This window comes from Mangifera indica, chromosome 3 (genome assembly GCF_011075055.1).
Source record: "Mangifera indica cultivar Alphonso chromosome 3, CATAS_Mindica_2.1, whole genome shotgun sequence".
NCBI lineage: Eukaryota > Viridiplantae > Streptophyta > Magnoliopsida > Sapindales > Anacardiaceae > Mangifera > Mangifera indica.
Window position 1 is genome coordinate 7,302,817 of NC_058139.1, and position 20,645 is coordinate 7,323,461.

General features: G+C 31.9%; 1 protein-coding gene, 2 long non-coding RNA genes, 4 other non-coding genes and 2 pseudogenes across 7 annotated transcripts; 6 read left to right on the top strand and 3 right to left on the bottom strand.

The window, feature by feature from the left end:
* Window positions 1-4,004: 4,004 nt before the first annotated feature.
* LOC123210960 (transcription repressor OFP14-like) lies at window positions 4,005-8,339 on the bottom strand. The gene is made up of 2 exons (XM_044629455.1): window positions 8,276-8,339; window positions 4,005-4,681 (listed from the first exon to the last, which is right to left on the bottom strand). Exons 1-2 carry the CDS (start codon window positions 8,337-8,339, stop codon window positions 4,005-4,007), a joined length of 741 nt encoding a protein of 246 aa, XP_044485390.1.
* TRNAV-AAC lies at window positions 5,195-5,268 on the bottom strand. Its single transcript has one exon. It is a non-coding gene; the product is annotated as a tRNA-Val (tRNA).
* On the top strand, window positions 7,549-7,669 carry LOC123212612. The gene has a single exon (XR_006501572.1). It is a non-coding gene; the product is annotated as a U5 spliceosomal RNA (small nuclear RNA).
* On the top strand, window positions 8,272-8,389 carry LOC123212611 (annotated as a pseudogene).
* Window positions 8,390-8,614: 225 nt separating this feature from the next.
* LOC123211368 lies at window positions 8,615-10,128 on the top strand. Its single transcript, XR_006501393.1, has 2 exons — window positions 8,615-8,971; window positions 9,529-10,128. It is a non-coding gene; the product is annotated as an uncharacterized LOC123211368 (long non-coding RNA).
* Window positions 9,763-9,880, top strand: LOC123212614. Its single transcript, XR_006501574.1, has one exon. It is a non-coding gene; the product is annotated as a U5 spliceosomal RNA (small nuclear RNA).
* Window positions 10,129-11,312: 1,184 nt separating the features above from the next.
* LOC123212613 lies at window positions 11,313-11,430 on the top strand. Its single transcript, XR_006501573.1, has one exon. It is a non-coding gene; the product is annotated as a U5 spliceosomal RNA (small nuclear RNA).
* Window positions 11,431-12,004: 574 nt separating this feature from the next.
* Window positions 12,005-12,129, top strand: LOC123212610 (annotated as a pseudogene).
* Window positions 12,130-15,040: 2,911 nt separating this feature from the next.
* Window positions 15,041-16,841, bottom strand: LOC123211370. Its single transcript, XR_006501394.1, has 2 exons — window positions 15,342-16,841; window positions 15,041-15,265 (listed from the first exon to the last, which is right to left on the bottom strand). It is a non-coding gene; the product is annotated as an uncharacterized LOC123211370 (long non-coding RNA).
* Window positions 16,842-20,645: the final 3,804 nt, after the last annotated feature.

Here is a 20,645-nt window from a genome sequence, read left to right on the forward strand (position 1 = left end):
AATGAATATATATGGTTAAATAATAATATTTATTAACTACTTTATTGTGAAACGTAAATGATATTAGATTTGTCATCTATTAATTCAAAAATATCATAGCTGATACGAAGAAAATGAAAAATAAAAAAAGTAGAAGAATTTTGGCTTCGCCCGGCCTCGGATCGGAGACTTTCAGTGTGTTAGATTGACGTGATAACCAACTACACCACGAAACCTGCAGCTTTCTTGTTCCAGCATCTTTAATTTAAACAAAAAATTTATAAACGAATTCAGACCGCTTTTTAATGTTGTATTAATATAGTATAAAATCGTACTAATAATATTATATGTATTCATTTTAAAAATATAAATAAATATGTATTTATATTTATTATCATATTATTAAGTATTATATTATTTTTAATTTAAAATCACTCAATATATAATAACATATATAAATGTATATGAATTTGTATACTCAAAATGAGTAAACATAATTTTATTTTTCCCTTAAACCCTTTTAATTATCAATAACTATCACAAATGCACTCTTTTTTTACCTTGATATGAAAAAAATTGTTCCCTAGTTTCAACCGTGTTTTAGAACATATTACGTTGTGGCATCCACATCGTGTTAACATGAAATATTAACTTTAATAACCCACAAGAAAGAGTTAGTATCAAGTATTAAGAACCATTTAGTAATAAGAAGAAGGGTAAAAGACTATTTCCCACCTAAGTTTTAACTCAATCTCAGTAATATAATTATGACAGATAAAAAACTTAAACATTCATCAATCTCTAAACTACTATTAAAATTTTTATTAAATATAAGAGTAAAATTATTATTTAATAATAAAATTTAAAAATATATAATTTTATTTCTTTTTTATGTCATATTTTAAAATTTAACATTTAACCCTTATACATAACTTTGAAAAGTGACTCCCTCCTAATCCCTAAATTTTTTTCCTCACCCCTCTGGTCATCGGCGATCTGTGTGACACATTGTTAGACAACGAGTGTCATCTAGTGAGGATGACACTTGCTGTCTAGTATGGGCAACAAAACGTTGTCCAAATCTAGATAATTGTTGTCATCCTAGGGTAGGGATGGCAATGGGGAGGGGCGGGGAGGGGATATCAATCCCCGTCCCCGTTACAGGGATAAAAAATAATCCCCGTCCCCTCCCCGCGAAGGAAAATCCCCTCCTCGTCCCCGCGGGGAAAAATCTCCTCCCCATCCCCGTGGGAAAAAATCCCCTCCCAATACCCGTAAATATAAATTTCAATTCCTTTATGTATTTCAATAAATAAAATAAATCATATTCTCTCAAAATATTACTTGCTACAAGAGCTACAAAATATTCATTATTATTTTAGTTCAAATACAAAGTTTTCATAAAATCTAACAATATGCAATAATCAATCTCTTCATTAATAGCTCTTCATGTATGTGATTTAGGGTAATTTTATAATAACATTAAATTTAACACTTTTCATTCACTTTAATTGATTTTATCAAGTTTATAATTTGTTTTTTTTTGTGTAAAACCTGGTGGATTGACTAACTAAATTTTGAAGTTGAAATAAAATTAATTTAGTGCATTTGCATTTTATGATAATGAGATTCTGGGGTCTTTTTAATATATTAGATTAATAGTTCAGAAATTAGTAAAAGCTGATAATTGATAATTCAAAAATTAGTAAAATTAAAGTTTTAGTTTTAATAAGTCATAATGTAAAAATTTCTAGAACTTAATAGTTTAGAAATTATTATATTAATATATTAGATTTAAGGGGTGGGAAGGGGTGGGGTGGGGAGGGGATGGGCCGGGCTGGGCCGGGCCGGGGCGGGGAGGGGAGGGGAGGGGCGGGGAAATATGTATCCTCGTCCCCGACTACGGGGATTTTTTTTCATCCCCATCCCCGCCTCTTTCCCCGTTTTTATCCGGGAATCCCCTCCCCGTTAGGGTCGGGGAGAGTCGGGGTCCCTAAAATCGGGTCCAAATTGTCATCTCTATCCTAGGGTGACAATCGTCATCTCTATCCTAGGGTGACAATCGTCATCCAAAGGTCATCCTCTGGACAACTTCGTCTTGTTTCTTTGTCGTTAATTCACCATTTGTTAAAGAAAATGGCTGAATTTCAAGTTTGGTATCCTAAGGGAAAAAGTGAAATTTTCAAAACTTAATCAATGGGGAAAATGTTAGTTTTTTAAATCAAAGGGGAAATAAGATATAATTTTAATTATTTTAATATTACTAATAAAATAACGATTTTACCCCTTAATCCCAATAGAAAATTTGTGGGTGTATCATAACATACTAAAACTTAATTCAGTATTTCAGTTTTTTATCTGTCATAAGTATATATTTATCGTTTCACCAAAACTTAGGTAGGAAATTGTCCTTTTTCCAAAGAACAAAGTGTGTATATATCATTTCTAAAAAGAGCATCAAATGTTGACTTGCTCCAAACGACCAAGATTTTGAGGAGCCAATTGCAAGTGATTATGATAATTAAGTCCCAAGATTAATTAATCGAAATTGAAAAGTTTTGAAACGTGTACTCAAAGAGTATCAGTTACAAATGATTGTTTTCAATATTGTTGTGAAGATATATCACGCATTACTACTTCGAGGTATTTCAAATATTGTGAATATATATCACACGCTACTATTATTACGTGTTTTAAGTATTATAAATGTACATTACATGCTATATCCATCATATGAATAATATATATTGACAAAATCTTAATTTTGTCGTAATATACATATTATATGATGTAAGAATTAGTACTAAATTATTCATGCATGCATGTGCATACAAGTGTGAGATTTTCCCTCAACTAATTAATAGGTGTTTCTACATGTTTAAACCCTCTAGCACATGCCGCGCAAGCACAAAACCAATAATTTATTTTGAATGTTTCCCATTATTTTAGATATGCATCAAATTAAATCCTATGGATAAAGTGAAGATACTACACAATCAATAGATAAAACAAAAATTTCTCATTTAATTACACATAAACTTCCATTATTTAGATATCATTCGAAAACATTACCTTGCGCATAAAATACATACATACATACATACATACATACATACATACATACATACATACATCCATATATATATACATACATACATACATATATATATATATATATATATATATATATATATATATATATATATATATATATATATATATATATTATACAAATAATAATGATATGTTAGGTATCTCATAAGCTTATTTAATTGTTTATTATGTCTTATAGTCTTGTTTATAAAATTGATTTTGCCCAATAATATTTTTAAGTTTATTTATATTATTAATGCATTATATGGTTAATTATAAACTTTTCTTTGTTCGGCATATTTTCAATAAATGCTTCCTCTATATATATCAAATTGAATAATATTTCAATACTTAACATCATTAATCTTGTGAAATGGCAGTGGCATATTATCAATGTATTTAGGCTTTCAATTTAGAGTTTACCATATTGGTTGAATAACCTTTCATTCTTATTCGAAATAATACAATTTAATAAAAGACAATTTATAAAAATGGATAACGTTCAAATTGTACGAGACTTATAAGTACTATATTTATGATTCAATTAGAGGTGCAATGCCCACTTCAATTGCAGCACACTAATGTCTATATACAATTGAAGAGTTGCTTTTACTCTTGATGATGAAAAAAAAAGAAGGTCAAATAAACATCATCACTGATTTAATGTATTACAATTTTTTCTTTCATATTCTTGCAATAAAATTGCAATGAATCTAATCAAACTGCATAAACATGACCAATATCTCAAAACTTAAATCATAAACACATAGATTGATTAATTAATTATTCTTGAAATCGCTCACATGACTAAGAAAGATGAATAAACTCAACACCTTATAATTTTTTGTCGGTACCATCCTCTCCTCTCCTCTCCATATTCATTTAATCTAATTCTATTGTTATAATCTTACCTCACAGGAGGGAATCTTATTTTAATTCTGACGAAGACCCACCACCAAATCCACAAATGCCCTTAAAATAAATTTGTATGATTTTTTGTCATTCAATCCCATGTAACAAAATAAAAGCTTTTCCAAAAAATCCCAATCAATAGTGGTCAGATCTTGCAGTTGTGCCTCCACCATTTCCTGCATAGAACGTCGAAAATCACCATATGGACTCGGAGAGTGTCTCAACACTACAATGGAGTCTCCAAGAAGCTTCACATGATTGAAATTAGTAAAAACGATAGAAGAATCATGATTTGGGGAGCCGTTTGCAGATGAAGTTGAGGTTGAAGATAAAGTCACCATGTCCTCGAAGTTAGCGGTGAAACTGTCTTGAGTTTCTTTGATGAGCGAGCCAGCAAAGCCTGAGGCCACAAAAAACGGGTGAGACCCACAAAAGTTTGTTGGCGGTTCAATGAACCTTGGTGAATCAAACAACACCCCTTTTGCAATTTTGTCTCCATCACAGTCTTCTTCTTCCTTTTTATCATCTTCCTCATCATTAATATAAATCGATCTAAAATTTTCATAGAGAAATCGATCGATATCTAAGAGTGTTGCAGAGCTAATGTTATTATTATCACTGTTGTCGTCGTTGCTATTATTGTCGTCTTTCTGATTACGATCAATAGCAAACGATGAAACTCTTGGTTGTTTACAGCCTGAAAAAATAAAATTTTTGGAGTTTGAGAATGAATAAGAGGGTTGTATTAGTAACTGAATTTTTGATGGGTATTTCTTCAACTTAGAGAGACATTTTTTCAGAAATTTTGAAATGTGTTTAGGCATTTTTAGTTTTTGGGTATGGAAGATTGACTGGGTTGAAGGATGTGGTGTGCTTTATTTAAAAAAAAAAGAAAACAAAGAAAGTAACATAATCAAAGTATTTAATGCTTTGGGAACATATTTAGTATATCAATTAAATTTCCAGGTTTCCAAGAAACAAAAAGAAAAGAAAAAGAGTAAAGGGGTATGAATTTTATTGCAAATTTGGTAGGCAAGCACTGAATGGAGTAAGATTTGTTTTAAATGAATATGGATGGTTAAATAATAATATTTATTAACTACTACCTCGTGAAACGTGAATGGTATCAGATTTGCTACCTATTAATTGAAAAGTACCCTAGTTGACAGGAAGAAAATGAAGATTGAGAATGAAACAGTCGGAAAAAATGTGGCTTCGCCCGGACTCGAACCGGAGACCTTCAGTGTGTTAGACTGACGTGATAACCCACTACACCATGAAACCAGCGCGCTTATGAGATCAAAACTTTTAATTCTGTTGATTTAACATAAACAACTTGACAAATTAACATGATATAATACACTAAAAACATGTTATATCATATCAACTCTGAAAAAATTAATATAAAAGATTTATTAATTGAAATTATAAAAATATATTAAAATAATTTTAAAATTTAATTATAATTATTTTATTTATTTTTTAAGAATTTTTTTAACCAATAAAACATGTGATCTAGTATTGGTTTCTAGTCAAACTACATTGTCACTCACTCACCACCGCTCACCGAACATTATTATACACACAATATATATCAGAAAAAATTATCAGAGAACAATAAATGCTCAAATTACCTTATTTTACAACAATTAAGTTTAACAAGATAATTAAGAAAAATAAATATAATATAAAAACCTTTATTTATATCAATAAAGATGCCCATATATAGTTAAGTAAAAGGAAGAAAGAATAATAAAATGCTATATTTTAGAACAAATTGCTCAACATCAAATACTAACGACCAACTAGTACTAAAATATATGTCATTTATAAAAAGAGCATCAAATGCTAACTGACTATGAGGTGATTATATCTTTATTGACTTAAATAATTGAATTCTATTTGAATCGAACCGAATAATAAAGATTTTGAAGAGTTGATTACAAATGATTATAATAAGTAAATTCTAAGATCAATTAATTAAAATTAAAAAACTTTGAAATTTATACTTTTAAAAGAATTAGTTATAAACGATTATTTCTAATATTTTTGTGAATGTAAATCATACGTTATAACTAATAAATTCTTTAAATATTGTGAATATACACCACATGTTACATACACTATTTGTATATGCAAATCACTATTATATAGCTTGATAAAATCTTTATTTTATCGTAATATACATGAAATGACATCTAATTAGTGGTAACTTATCCATGTATATGCATACAAATAAGAGATTTTCCCTTAGCTAATTAATAAGAGTTTCTACATGTATGTAAACCTATGGCACAAGCTGTGCAAACACACAACCAATAATTTATCGTTGAATGCTTCCCATCATTTCGGTTCGGACACGCAGCAAATCCAGTGCATAGAGTGAAGATACCATACGACCAATAGATAGATAAATAGTAATTTCTCAATTAATTGCATGAAAAAGGATGAAGAAGTAACCAATGGGATACTCATAAAATTCCATTTTTCAGATAGTCATTTGAAAATATTATTTTACGCTCCTCGCAATAGGATAATAAATAAATAAAATAGCAATAGGATAATATATATTTATTTGAGATGGAGCTACACTCAAGATATAGCAAGCCCTCCAAACCCAGAGGTATGCCTACTTAAATAGAGGGCAGACTTTAGATATTCTTCTAAGCAAAAGGCGAAAGGATAGTTGGCCTTGTGCTCACCACTTCATGCCTTTGAAATAAGGCATTTGTCACAATTTCTTATATGTAAGGTATTGGGGGGGTACTATATATGCGAGCGAAATCTTTCAAAGCATATCATTGAACATGTCAAGGTTAGTCAGTTAGAAATCTTAACCCTACAAATTGCTTTGGTGGTCGGGTGAGTTTGCAGGTGTTAGCACTTAGACTTGGCAAGAAACAACGCAACAGTACAAGAGAGAAATTAAAGCAGCTAGAGCAATGGTGATGTTAGAATTAAGCTGATGTGCAGCTGATTTAGCTCTAAAAAACTCAGTCAAGCAATGTAATATATATTGAAGAAATGAAATGAAAGATACATGAACATTTACTTGAAATATTCGGCTCATAACCTTAAATCATTTTATCTGCTTTCTTATCAACTTTTACTGCTAAAAAATCCTAAAAAACCAACAAATTAGAACTACATTACACAAAAGGAATCCAATAAATTAATCAGGATTTAAAACTAAATTCATTGCATTCTGCTCTCTAATTAAGTGGCTGAAATAACAGGAGAGAATTTCTATCACCAATTTTCTTCCCCCATTTTGAATATTCTAATCTTTTATATGGCAGCTCTCATGATTGAGAAACAGGATCCAAAAGACAAAGTGATAATCATTATTCGTGGGCATTGTGTTTGCCCCTCCTAATTATCATAGAAGTGAATTTATATTAAAGAGAATCTGATTTATTAACGCAGGTAGAAGATAGTTGCGTTGCGCCATGCCCTTCCTTACTGAAAGTTAAAGATTCACACAGTCCCACATGGACTAGAAGATAAGTCCTCACCCATAGCTTACATATATTTAAATGAAGTAAATGGACTGCAACAAGCATGGAGCCGTGTGGTGAGCACAAAGCGAACTATTCTTTCGCCTTTTACTAAAGAATACCGTGTGCTCGCCACTTTTAAGCGGCATTCCTCTATTTTTGGAGAGGTTGCACTCATAAAGTGCAGCTTCCTATCAAATATAGTTTAACATTTTGTTATTAAGTTTATATTAATCTAAGATTAATTGTCATAGTTATAAAGGATGTCAAAATATTAGTAGTGAGATTCGACGAAATTTTCTTTTATGGGCAATGGAATTCCACACTTGTTAAATGAAACCTGGGTAGGAACTATCATGACTCATATGATTGCCTTTCTACCGGTGATGGAACTCTCCACATACACTTGCTGAATGCTTTATCTATGCCGATATTCATCATCTCATTTGATTGGTACATTTACACGTTCATTGATGTGGCTAGAAATAGCAAGTCCAGTTAAACACAGCTTTCCTTAAAGCAAGTCAGATGGTTGAAATCAACATACATAGTCAAAAGTCAGTCTACTGATAGCAATACAAGTGTAATAATAAATCCAGAAAATCAGTAACTACTTCTATTTTTTCAGGATGTAACTACTGAAAAAGAGCTTCTGGTATTGCCAAAATAGAAGAATAATATGTCAATAAAATAAGGCACCAATGTTTGGCCTGATTCCTCCCACATTGAAGAAACAAAAGAGAACATTGCAGATAGATGTATAAAAGAAGAACTGAGAAAGGAGAAAAGCAGACCTTTCTCGGCCTTTTGGCTAAGATCAAGTGTAGTAGCTGTTCTTATCAGTTTAAGAGTTGACATTTGTATTTAGAATTATCTATTAAGTTGACTTTATATTTATGGTATCCATTTTTAACAGTCTGGAAAGAAGAACACTTAATCCTAGCACTAATATATACATTACATGTCTATCATTCTTGAAGGAATATCAGATCTCATAATTAAATGACTATTTATGACAAAATGAAGTTGAATTGCCGAAAAATAGTTTAAAAACCTTTCATGAAATTCCTATATAAACCCTTCTAGGATTTCAGTTGCTATTCATCTTAGCTTGCATATATCAGAAAAAGAAAATGGGGAAAATTTCATTTCAACTTATTTTGATGGTTTCGTTGGTTCTGGGGCTTCTTTTCGGTCAGTCAACTGCATTGCCCAGTGAAATATGCACCAAGGAATGCCAGAAAAGATGTTTGTCACATAGTAGCCAAAATACTGAAACGTGCACTGAAGTTAGAAAGTATCAGCGTCAAACAAAGAACCATATACTTCTGTGAACTCGGTTGTGTTTATTCCTTGTGCTTCATCCTTAGAACCCAAGAGAATCCTGGTAATTGATGTTAGGTTTTGTTTTAGTTTTTCAGGTGATGATGCGAAACTGAAAAGCTGTACGAATTATTACTCAAAGACATGCACCAAAAATTAATCATAAGGTGTAATATTTGTTTGTAAACTATAAGGGCAGTAGCGTAATTAGGCTTAAGGATGCATGGGTCTTTTGATTTATAAGAGAGGGCAGTTTGGTAAACTTGCTGGGATGCACTTTGGTTGACCTAAGTATATAAACCTATATTTGGCCGACTAAAGCAGAGTGAATATTAAGAGAAAAGGAGGCGTGAGCTGCTGTGTATTCTTTCTCTGGTTTATGCGTCTTGTGGCTTTGTGTGGCTGCTGTGTGGCTGTGTTTGCTCTCCGAGTTCGATGTGCGTTGTCTCTACGGTGAAGTCAGGTGCTCTTTGACTTTGTATTGCCGTGTATTTGCTTGTATATTGTTTTGATGTACAGTGAGAGATACGTGTGTTTGTATATTGTAAATCGAACTTGATATTAGTGGATTTGACTAGAGGAACACCTCTGCCTTGGATGTAGGATTTCGTTTACGAGATCCGAACCAAGTAAATCGTGTTATTCTATTTTTTCCTGTTTTCCGCGTTTATATTGTTCGGATCGGATTATCTTTGGGTTCGGAAATATAAATCTATAACATAAGGCTTGATGTTTTTGTCACTGTTATGGAGAAGAAATGAATGAGAAACCTTATTTAACTTCTGTTTGCCATACAAAAATTGTGCATGTTGATACTGAATGGAAAATTTATTACTCGTTTGAAACCAAGAGCAGGATTCCTAATTTTCACCGTTCATAATCCCACATGAATTAGAAGATAAGACTCTGGACCAGAACTAGATATATAAAATGCAGTAACCGCAGGCGTTTTGTATGGATCCGTACGGTGAGCACAAAGCGAACTATTCTTTCGCCTTTTACTAAAGAATACCGTGTGCTCGCCATTTACAGCGGCGTACAACTATTTTTGGAGGGGCTGTACTCTCTCGAGTGCGGTTCCTTATCAAGTCCAGCCCATCAATATTACACATTATAATTGTATTAATCCCGGCAAATTTAGTGTAGTTTGTAAATATTTTAGTAGTGTAGTTTTCCATCATATTAGACCAAATCTAAGTTTAGTTTGTTAATGTTTTGAATGCAAACCTTTCTGGTGAAAACCGCAGTTCTAGCATAAGTCTGAATGTAATACAGCCTTGATTTGATAGCAAGTTTGAATTGTTGAATTTGCGTTGGCTTTAAATTTTGCATTCCAAATAATGTTAATGTGTGAGGTTTTCTTTTAGTGCATATGTCATACTTTTTGGTTGATATGTAGCTGTTGAAGCGGTTTGGATTGGTCGACGTTTTTGAGTTATTTTCCCTTAATTTATGGATCTTGTCTTGATCCTTGGACTAAATGTATGTGTATTTCCCACCATTACTCAAAAGGGTATTGTGTTATCTCTTTAAACACATAATCCAATGTCTATTATAGTTTTGGATTTAGACTTTACAATCAAAAACATATTTGAATAGTTTAACGAGTTCACAAATTATTTAACAAATCACATCTTAACATCTCCAAATGATACAAGATGTTTATGTCTCTTGTATTTTGTGATGTGAGATTTACTTAAGAGTATTAAATTAGGTTGAATGTAACTGAGATGAAATCATTAAGCAAAAGTCCTTATTCTCTTTCCGTTTGAAAACCAACTTCCACAATTGAGAAAAATAGAAGCAACACTGCCGCAACACAATCATGTTTTTTTCAACATTTCTCTCAAAGTGATTACCTTTCACTCTATTGCAACATCAAACACAAACCATATTTTCCTAACAAATAAGACACGGCTGCCTAAATAATTCCCTGGTAGAAAATATTCAGGTGACAGAAATTGACTCACCCATCAAGTTATGTAGCTGTCAAGGTTGGAGTTCTGCAGTAGAAGTGAGATTTTGTATCCAGAGAATCAATAACCAATTCATTGCAAACTGAAAACCTTATTAACGTGTGATTATTGGAAAAGAGTTTTAGTCATGTTTGGAGAACTTAACTAATATATATGGTGCCTGTGTTGGGGTATTACACACATAATAGAAACACACTACGATATACAAGTAGTTTTAGTTTATAAAGGAGTTACGATCCCACCAATGTCAGACCTCGTTTCTTTCACAAACAGGAACAGAGCTTAAAACAGCAATTGAGAGAGGGAGAAAGGTAACCTTTTGGCTAAGAAAAAGTGTTTTTGTTTAGTCTTTTGATTATTTGTTTGGTGTTGGGTTCTCTTGTTTCGCGAAGTGAAGATATACTTCTGAAAGATTAGTGGTGGGAAATCAAGAAATGAAGATATAGTCTGACTCCCACATGGACTAGAACAAACAATCCTCACATATACCTAACATATATAAATTGAAGTAACCGGCTTGTATCAACCATGGAGCCGTGTGGTGAGCACAAAGCGAACTATTCTTTCGCCTTTTACTAAAGAATACCGTGTGCTCGCCACTTTAAGCGGCATACATCTATTTTTGGAGAGCCTGTACTCCTTTGAGTCCAGCTCCAATCAAATCTAGCTGAGTTTTTTCTAATGATAATTGTTGCTTGTATAATTTTGGTTTAAATTTTTTTCAGTAATGTTATCAGTTTAGCACATGACTCTGAATGTCCTTGAGAGGCGATGGAACTTGACACGTATGCCATCTGTTTTAGACTTATTTTAGGCTAACTATCATGTAATTCGATGGCTACATAAACAATACTTATGGCCACCGCAAACTTGTTCGGATAGCATTAACATTAGCATCAGCTAGAAAGTTCAAGTCCCATTAAGCACTGCCACCTAAACCAATTTCCTTAAAGCACTTTAGATGATAGAGATCAACATACACAGTCACCATTCATAAGTCGGTATCGCAGACAATCAGTGACTGCCACTTCAGGGAGGTAATTACTGTAACAGTGCTTTTATCATTGATAGGTAGCAGGATAATAAGTAAATGAAAAAAATTAATTCATGGAATTTGCATTTAAGCACCTGTGTTTGACGTAATTTCTCCCACATTGATTAAACAACAGACGAAGAGACGGGCAGAGTATAGCTAAAAACAACAATTGAAACACAGAGAGATTAATACCTTTCTCGGCCTTTTGGCTAAGATCAAGTGTAGTATCTGTTCTTATCAGTTTAATATCTGATAAGTGGGACAACCCTTCCTAATCTAGTTCAAGTTAAAATTATAAATTTAAAAAACATATCATTTCACTGACTGATTGATTTGTCAAAAATAATTCTGTTTTAGATGAATGACCAAATCAGAGCCATTGCAGCTCAAACACCATCAAATGACAAATAGCCAGTCCCAGAGCAAAGCAGGATTAAGCAACTTAATTCCTGGTTAATCGCTTCGCAGAATAGTAGAAGCTTTTGTGCTCTCATGATAGCATTTTTGGTAGTTCTGCCATTCATTGATTATCGAAGCTGACAAACATAGCAGCCTCAAGGCCCCTTTACGTGCTCTTGCTAACTGATGTAAAAATTGTGCTAGCACAACTGTATCTCATGGACCGATTGCATTCGGAAGAAGCTGACAAACAAAGAGTGATAGCTGAGGAAGAAAAGCATAAGTAGATAAAAGCAATTCATCTTACGGAGAAAGTCTTGGTGGTGCACCAGAGTAACTGGGCAGTTTTTATTGATTCAGTATTTTATGTTGTGGTTGTTGTTTGTGGCCTTTCTTTAGTGTGACATTTTGTGGGAATGTTGTTCAATTCTATTTCTGTACTCATTTCCAATTTTTGGATTTGTTATTGCCTCCAATTAAAATATAAAATAATGTGAAAATCAGTAAGCGCCATTCTCTTGCATTGTGTTTCATAAACCTTATGCTGGAACATGAATTTTGAATGGTTTTCAGGAAAATAGCTGCCAGTTTCATGCTTAATAGATACAGAAATCCTTTATGTTTGATTTGATAACTCCTTGGCATGAATGATTTTAATGATTAATTAGCACAAACAGATTTTATTTTGACAGAATCGTAGAATTTTGATGATTGATTAGCACAAACATATTTTATTTTGGCAGAATTGTAGTCGGTGAGTATTGGTGCTACTGTTGGAATTATTGAAACCATTGAGTTAAAGTAATATATATGCTGTCATTGCAACAAAATCCTGTGAGATATGTTAGGTAACATCTTTGGTCCAATAACATGACCCATTGTCAAAATATTGTGCACTTTGAACATGGTCCACCTTGGTTTTGTTTTTGGGTTTCGTGAACCAAAACACGTTTTAGCAGTTTAAAGAGCTCATAGAGTATTTAACCAGTCATATTTTAACATCGTCAAACTAAGCAAAAAATACACACATGTCCAATATTTTTTCTGTATTTTGTTTATGTAGGATTTGCCTACGAGTCTCACATGTTATGGTGAACTTTGATGAGCATTGGCCTTCACAATTAGTGCAGTAGGTTGGAATGATGAATGACTTGATGAGTGGGATTAAGTGCCTTAGCATATTAGGAATTTTTTCAGCTGAATGAACTTACCCTGTCATTCTGGTTCTTGGATCATTTAATATGTTTGGGGACCAATGTGATGGCATATTGGACCACATTTTTAAAAGGATCTGGAAACTGAGACTTTGAATGCTTCAATTATGCCAGCCTTCAATGTGGCAACTGCTTCGAAGGGTACATAATTTCTATCAACAATACCAGGAGAAGAAATTATTAGTCATGATTTTCAAATTAATTTACCTCTTTGTGCCTCACAGAACACTCTCTGTGACTAATCACTTTGCAGACACTGGTTTTTTTAAGAGCCATCTGATTTTGACCAGTTGAGTAAGGTGTTTGGAACTTGAATAATTTATGATCAATTGAAATTTTCCTCTCCATTATAAATTTGAGAGCTATTTGGGTTGAGTTGTTGGACAGATGGGTTCATTTATTTTGTGTCAGGCAGTGATGTGCTCTTCATTGTGAGTTTCTGTAGGTGAAATTGGCCTCTGTATTATGAAGCACAAAGCTAACATTAAAGTAAGTGGTTGAGGCCATCAAGAGTGAGGACTTAGTACAATGACAGAACCTCCAGTGGCAGAATTACATATCCACTATTTTGCTATATATGTGGGTTCTACAATGGATTATGAAAATGTTTTTGATTTCTTTTTAATAGAATTTGAAATTGAAATTCCATCCACTGATTTAAATGTTGTCCTCCGGTGTCTGTGGCTTGTTGACTAGACGTAAGAGTTTGGTGAGCTTCATGATTGTAGCAACAAACAAATTACCCAACTGTTTTTTTTTTTTGTTCTCTTCCAACCTTGTTTGACTTAACGTTTTTACTATTCTCTTTCCCAGTTGGAATCCACCATTAATTTGGTTAACGAGAAGTACGTAGACCAAGTAGTGATCTTACGTAAGAAGTGAAAAATGAATGAAATTGACAGTGTTTTGTATCTATGCAATAGAGATAACGAAACAACATTTTTAAAATTGTTCGTTCCACCACTGTAAATGTTACAAAAGAGCTTATAGAAGAGTTATCAGATTGGTCTCCTCTAACTCTGTATAATATTTCATATACGGGACCTTTTTTTTTTCAATTGAGGAAATTACATAAAAAATATGTTTTCAATCTTAATCAATCAAATATATTTATCTTAATGAAAGTTACTAATCACGTCATCTCACTGAGATAAGAGATAATAATGTCATAATTCTTATCCCACATTTGTTAAAGATAAGGATGAAATATAATCTCATGATTGTTAATTAGAGAATGAGTATCACACACTAAAGATATTATGGGGATGATTGATTTTGCCAATTCTTATTTATGAGTAAAGAGACTTCTACTTGTACCCTTGGGTTGAGTTGTATGTCGGTGAAAGGTTTAGTCATTGTATGTTAATTTGCCCAGTAGGCTAGTTGCTATACATGCTAAAAGTCTCAAGTGATGTTTTCATGAGTTCAACTAAGGGGGATTTCACGGCACGATATAATATTTTAATGCAATTCCTATAAATTTCTTGAAAAAAATCTATTATAGTTTCTTTGAGACGTGGATTTTAGTTAAGCAAAACCAACATATATATAAAACATTGATGAAATTTGATTCTTTTAGATACGGCAGTTTGTGATAGGAGCACCAATGTAGTGTTCATAAATGTTCTTATCTCTTGGAAAAGAAATCATTTCTCACATTTACTCAATATAAAATGCTGAAATTATCAGGAACAGTTATATACTAAGCCATCAAGCAGATTATTTCTGAATTCAGTGGTTCCGGCTTTTGATTAGATCCCAAAAACTCTTCCGGTCAATAATTTCCTATCATCACTTTCCCACCGTAGAAAGTGCACATTTTAATGAGACTTGAAGCTGAAGATATGAAGATCCATTTCATTATCTCAAACTTTGACTTCTGAATAAAAAAACGTAGAATTGTAGGGCAGACCTTCAACTGATTGCTTCCTTAAGTGGACTAATTCATGGCTGTGATCTGAACGTGAACCTTCTAAGACTTTTCTGGCCAATAGAATTCTACATTCAATATTCATAGCAATGGAGACAGATGGGTCCTTGGAGATAGGGTTGCAAATGTGAATAGTCAAATCCTGTGTCCCTACCAATAAAAGAATCCAATGCAGAGATCGATATTTTAATGTTAAAGGGATTTTGAAGAATTTAAGACGGCAGGAATTTTTACAGCAATTAAAACACTTTAAATCATGTTCTTATCTTAAAATGAATCAAATTACGTGCTGACAAAACCCTTAAAACAAGACCAAGGTTTTGATTATGTTTAGTTTGAAGTTAGTTTAGAATGTTTACATTGTTTTGCACATGCTTTCATGTCATTTTTCTAAGCAAAACAGCTGGTTCCCCATTGAAGAAGTGTCAGCTGGGCCACTAAATTAGGATTCTTATGAATACGATTTTAATAACTCTCAGATTAGCACCGAAAATGCAGCTGCATTGACGCCAAATAATAAAATCAAAACTTCCGTTTAAAACAATATCAAGTTGATGGAAGATAAGCCAAAAACAAACAGCCAAGAAGATGATAAACATGATAAGATGCAACTCTTCATATTATAAAATAACTGTAAAGGGCAAAGTGAAGAAACATTAAAACTAAAAAGCCAAAAGTTACATACAGTTTAGTTTTTTCAATTCTCACATCAATATTCATGATCAGACCAGCTGAAATCCACCACTATTCTGAAAAACTCTTGAAGGAACGGCAAACCGAGCAGAAAAAGATCTGGAAACGTTATCAGGATCAGCCCACATCAACCCCTGATCATCAAAGTTTCGAGAATAAGATAAAGGATCATAAGGCTCATGCACACGAGTACAGCTACTTGATGAACAGTCGAAAATTCGTTTCTTTTCTCTCATTATCTTCCTCCAGAGGACTCTCCATCTTGGTGTTTTTGATCCTGAAACCATTCCGTTAAGCGAAATATTAATGCGATCGTAGCCGCTGCACCAGTGGTCGATGTCCATGGCGAGACAAGAAATGGCAACAAAATGTTGCCGACGCTTTCTGAATTTGTTTGGTTTGAGTAAAGAGAGTTGCCATGGTGCATGCAGCATGCTATTTATATAGAAATGCTTTCAAAGTCAAGTTTCAGAGTATAATCAATTGTCAATTAAGATTAGCCCAATTGGGGCACTGTGATTTATAATAATTATAATAATCAATATTCTATAAGGGTAAAGTTTACTTGTAGATGAGGTGATAGCCAGAAATCAATCCTGAAATTATGCGACATGTGAGGTAGATGTATCATGAATGCTGCCCATCTGTAGAGTTTTGAAGTTGGATTGCATGGTAAATGGGACTGTTGACTGCCATTCAACTGGGTTAATAAAAGTTAGATGGGTTTGCTGTTTTAAATTTTAACCATTTTTTAGATGGAAAATTTTATGTTACACGAATTTTCATATTTATAGCTATTATATAAGGATGTCCTATAGTTTTTAAAGTATAGAGTGAAGATAAGTGATTGGTCGTTATTTTCATAAAATGAAAAATCAAATCAAATGATTGGTCGTTACTATGATATATTACAGGCCAAAAGACTTACTTGCAACCCCCCTCCCCCTCTCAAAGTACGTGATTTTTCTAAGTTTTCTCACTTTAAAAATCTCAAATACTTACCTATAATTGATTAAAATTAACGATATATGTAATATTAAAAATAAATTAAAATATAATCTTCTTTTCCTCCCCTAAATTTTAAAAATTAAAAGTTTCCCTTTAACCTAAGTTTTATAAAATGACAGTTTCCTTATAGAGTTTAGTTTCCAGATCTCCAACGTTATTGTCGACAACCTCTCCCTCTGATGGTTTCTCTCCACCCATTTAGATACCTGATCGATATCTAATGAGGCTTGGGAGACGAAAGCTTCATTGAGAAGACGAAGATCTCGTCTTCCTTTGGAAGATGATCGCCTTCTCAAAAGAAGACGTTTGGGAATACGACGACGAGATCTTTGTTTTCGTCTCTCAAGCCTCATTCGATGTCAATCAGACGTCTAAATGGGTGGAGAGAGACCACTAGAGAGAGAGGACACTTCAGGAGGAACACACTACCGATAATGACGCCAGAGATGGCGTTAGAGATCTGAAAACTAAACTCTAGGGAAAAATTATCATTTTTTAAAACTTCGATTGGGGGAAAACTTTTAGTTTTTAAAGTTTATGGGGGAAAAGATATAAGATTTTAAGGAGTTAGAGTTCTGTTAATTTTAACTGTTCATGAGTAGGTATTTGAGATTTTTAAAATTAAGAAAGGAAAACTAGGGAAAGTAGCATACTTTGGGTGGGAAATAGTCCTTTAGCCTATATTATATTTGTAAGTTAAGATTCCAACAACTAAATATTGGCAAAAAATAAATTAGGCGTTACTCTTGATTCAATTTGTAACATCTATGGTCTAATAGACCAATCAATTATTTAAATATTATCTATTTTAGATAAATAATCTATTATAGTTTTTTTTTTTGGGTTTTGTAACCCAAAATATGTCCTAATAGCTTAAAGAGTTCATAAGTTATTTAACTAGTCAAATCTTTTTATTCCCAACTGATATGGGACAAATCTAATATTTTTCATGTATTTTGTCTATATAGGATTTACTTAAAGATATCACATACATCTCTCTTACGAGACTCAACAAACTCTAATACTATTGTAATAATTTTGGTCCAATAGCGTAACTCATTGTCTAGGTATTACCTACTTTAGACACACAATTTATTATGGTTTTATTTATGAGTTTTGTAATTCAAAATACGTCTTGATAATTTAAGAAGCTCACAAACTATTTAACTAGTCAAATCTTTTTATCTTCAAATGATGTGTGATATATAGATAGACTTTACATCTTTCTCATATTTTACCGATATGAGATTTACCTAAAAGTATCTCATAATTTTTACAAAAACCTGCACAAAAATGTGCAAAATAACATTGTAAACTTGCAATTAGCTGGTCTTTTTCTTTTTTATAAAATTTTCTGTCTATTTTCTTATATCTTCGAACAAGCAGAAACTTTGATGTGAGTCCATTCAGCACCACAGACAGGAGCCATCCTAGCTTAGTTGAACAGAGGCCCAAAGACAACTGAATTCTTGAATTCATTGGGCCAGTAATTCTAATTCGTGGCCAGTTGGCCCACTTTCCCCAATCGTACTTGTAAACAAGATTGATTTATACCACTCAATAATACATTGACTAAATGACTAATTATATAGAGGTTGGGTTTGGTTAGTTGTCTCAAAAAAAAAAAAAACTGTAATAATATATTTTTTATAATTTATATTATTTTATTTAATTTATAAATGATAAAAAATTTTGTTTATGATTTATAATATAAAAGATAATTTTATTACTAGTATTAAAATATTATTAATATAATTTTAATTTTGTTATAATTTTATCTTTATTTATTGATTTTTAAGATAAAAATATCTGCATTTTTAATTAATTTAAGAAATCACATCGATTTTTAAGATGAAAATATCTTCATTTTTAATTAATTTAACAAATCACATCGATTTTTAAGATGAAAATATCTTCATTTTTAATTAATTTAACAAATTACATCAATAATATTTTAAAATAATTAAACTCAAAGGCATTTAAATAAACTAATATTTTAGTATTCTTTTATTTTTATCTATCAAATATCATAATTATTTATACATATTAATTTTTATCAAATTTTATTAAATGTAATAATAATTTATTTTATGTAATATATTTTTGTGATAATTTTTTATTTTTTATAATAAAAAATTACTCAAACTAAATACAACTTAAAAGCTCAAAGAAAAAATACCAATAAGCAAGTTATGTTTTTAGTTTATCTCTCCACTGACTCCATTCCTCTCCCACAATTGCAAATGAGAAACTGGTTTCATGGCCAAAGGACTATTTCCCACCTAAGTTTTGATATGTTTTCAAAATCACATCGGTGAGATTTAAAAAACTTAAAGCCTCACCCATGAGTTAATTACTGTTAAAATTTTTTATTAGAGGTAAAGATAAAATCATTATTTTATTAATAAACCCTAAAACCTTAAGGGGGCGTTTGGTTTGGGTAATGTTTGATTACTAAAATAGAAAGATTACCTTGAAGATAGATTACTTAGAAGATTACTGGGTATAAATGATTACTATATTTGATAAAATTTGATAGGTATAAATAATTATTGTGTTTGGTTAAAGGTAATATAAGATTACTAGTAAATTATTTTACTTAAATGCCCTTGAATATAATTATTTTTAAATATTTTTTGTATTATTTGTCATATTAATTAAAAATAAATTTATTTTTATCTCAAAAAATTAATAAATAATAATTTTTCTATAATAAACTCAAGATTACCCCAGTAATCTTTAAATACCTAAGGTGAAAGTGGTAATCAGATTACCACCTATATTACCTGCCACGTCAGCATTGGTAATAGAAGATTACTGTAATCTTTTATTACTGACAAACCAAACAAGGGAATAAAAGATAGATTACCAAGGTAATAATAAATTCCCCCAACCAAACGCACCCTAAAAGTTTATATCACTTTCCCCCTTAATTTGAATAATTAACAATTTTTTTCAAGATTAAGTTTTCAAAAAATCACTTTCCCCTCTAAGGTTTCAAAATCCCCTTCCAATTTTTGAAGACTGACTCTAGTTCTTCCTCCACCGTCGACAATAGATGACAACATCCTTCCTTCGGTGGCAACAAGACAATCGTGACGATTCTAGAAGATGAATTAGACAATTCATTGTTTGATTTGTCTTTTGGACGACGAAGGCTTCGTTGCCCCGATTGCTTCATCACTAGTAGAGGTAAGGTGATGAAGCATTGTCATTGGTAGTTGAAGAAGGGAAAAAAATAAACGCTCGGTTTATTTTTTTTTTGAAGGAGGGAAAATGTTATTTTTGAAAATTAGAAAACTTTAGGTTGAAGTTAAAATTGCTAGTTTTAAAAATTTAAGAAGAAAATATAATGAGTTTTATATTTTTTTAATATTATTAGTAAAATAACAATTTTATTTCAGTTTCTAACAAAAAAAAAATTTTAATAACAGTTAGCTTATAAATAAAATTCTAGATTTTTTGAATTCTATATATATGACTTAGAGAATTTGTAAAAACTTGAGTCGGAATAAGTCCTTTGGCTAAGTTTCATCACCTTTTGGCACCGCCCACTGCGTCGCATATTCACCACCCCACTACCCA

Coding starts and splice junctions, on each gene's coding strand:
- LOC123210960 (XM_044629455.1), bottom strand. CDS start 8,339: ATGTCAACTCTTAAACTGATAAGAACAGCTACTACACTTGATCTTAGC. Junction 4,682..8,275: donor TAGCCAAAAGGCCGAGAAAG/GTCTGCTTTTCT, acceptor TTATTTTTTCAG/GCTGTAAACAACCAAGAGTT.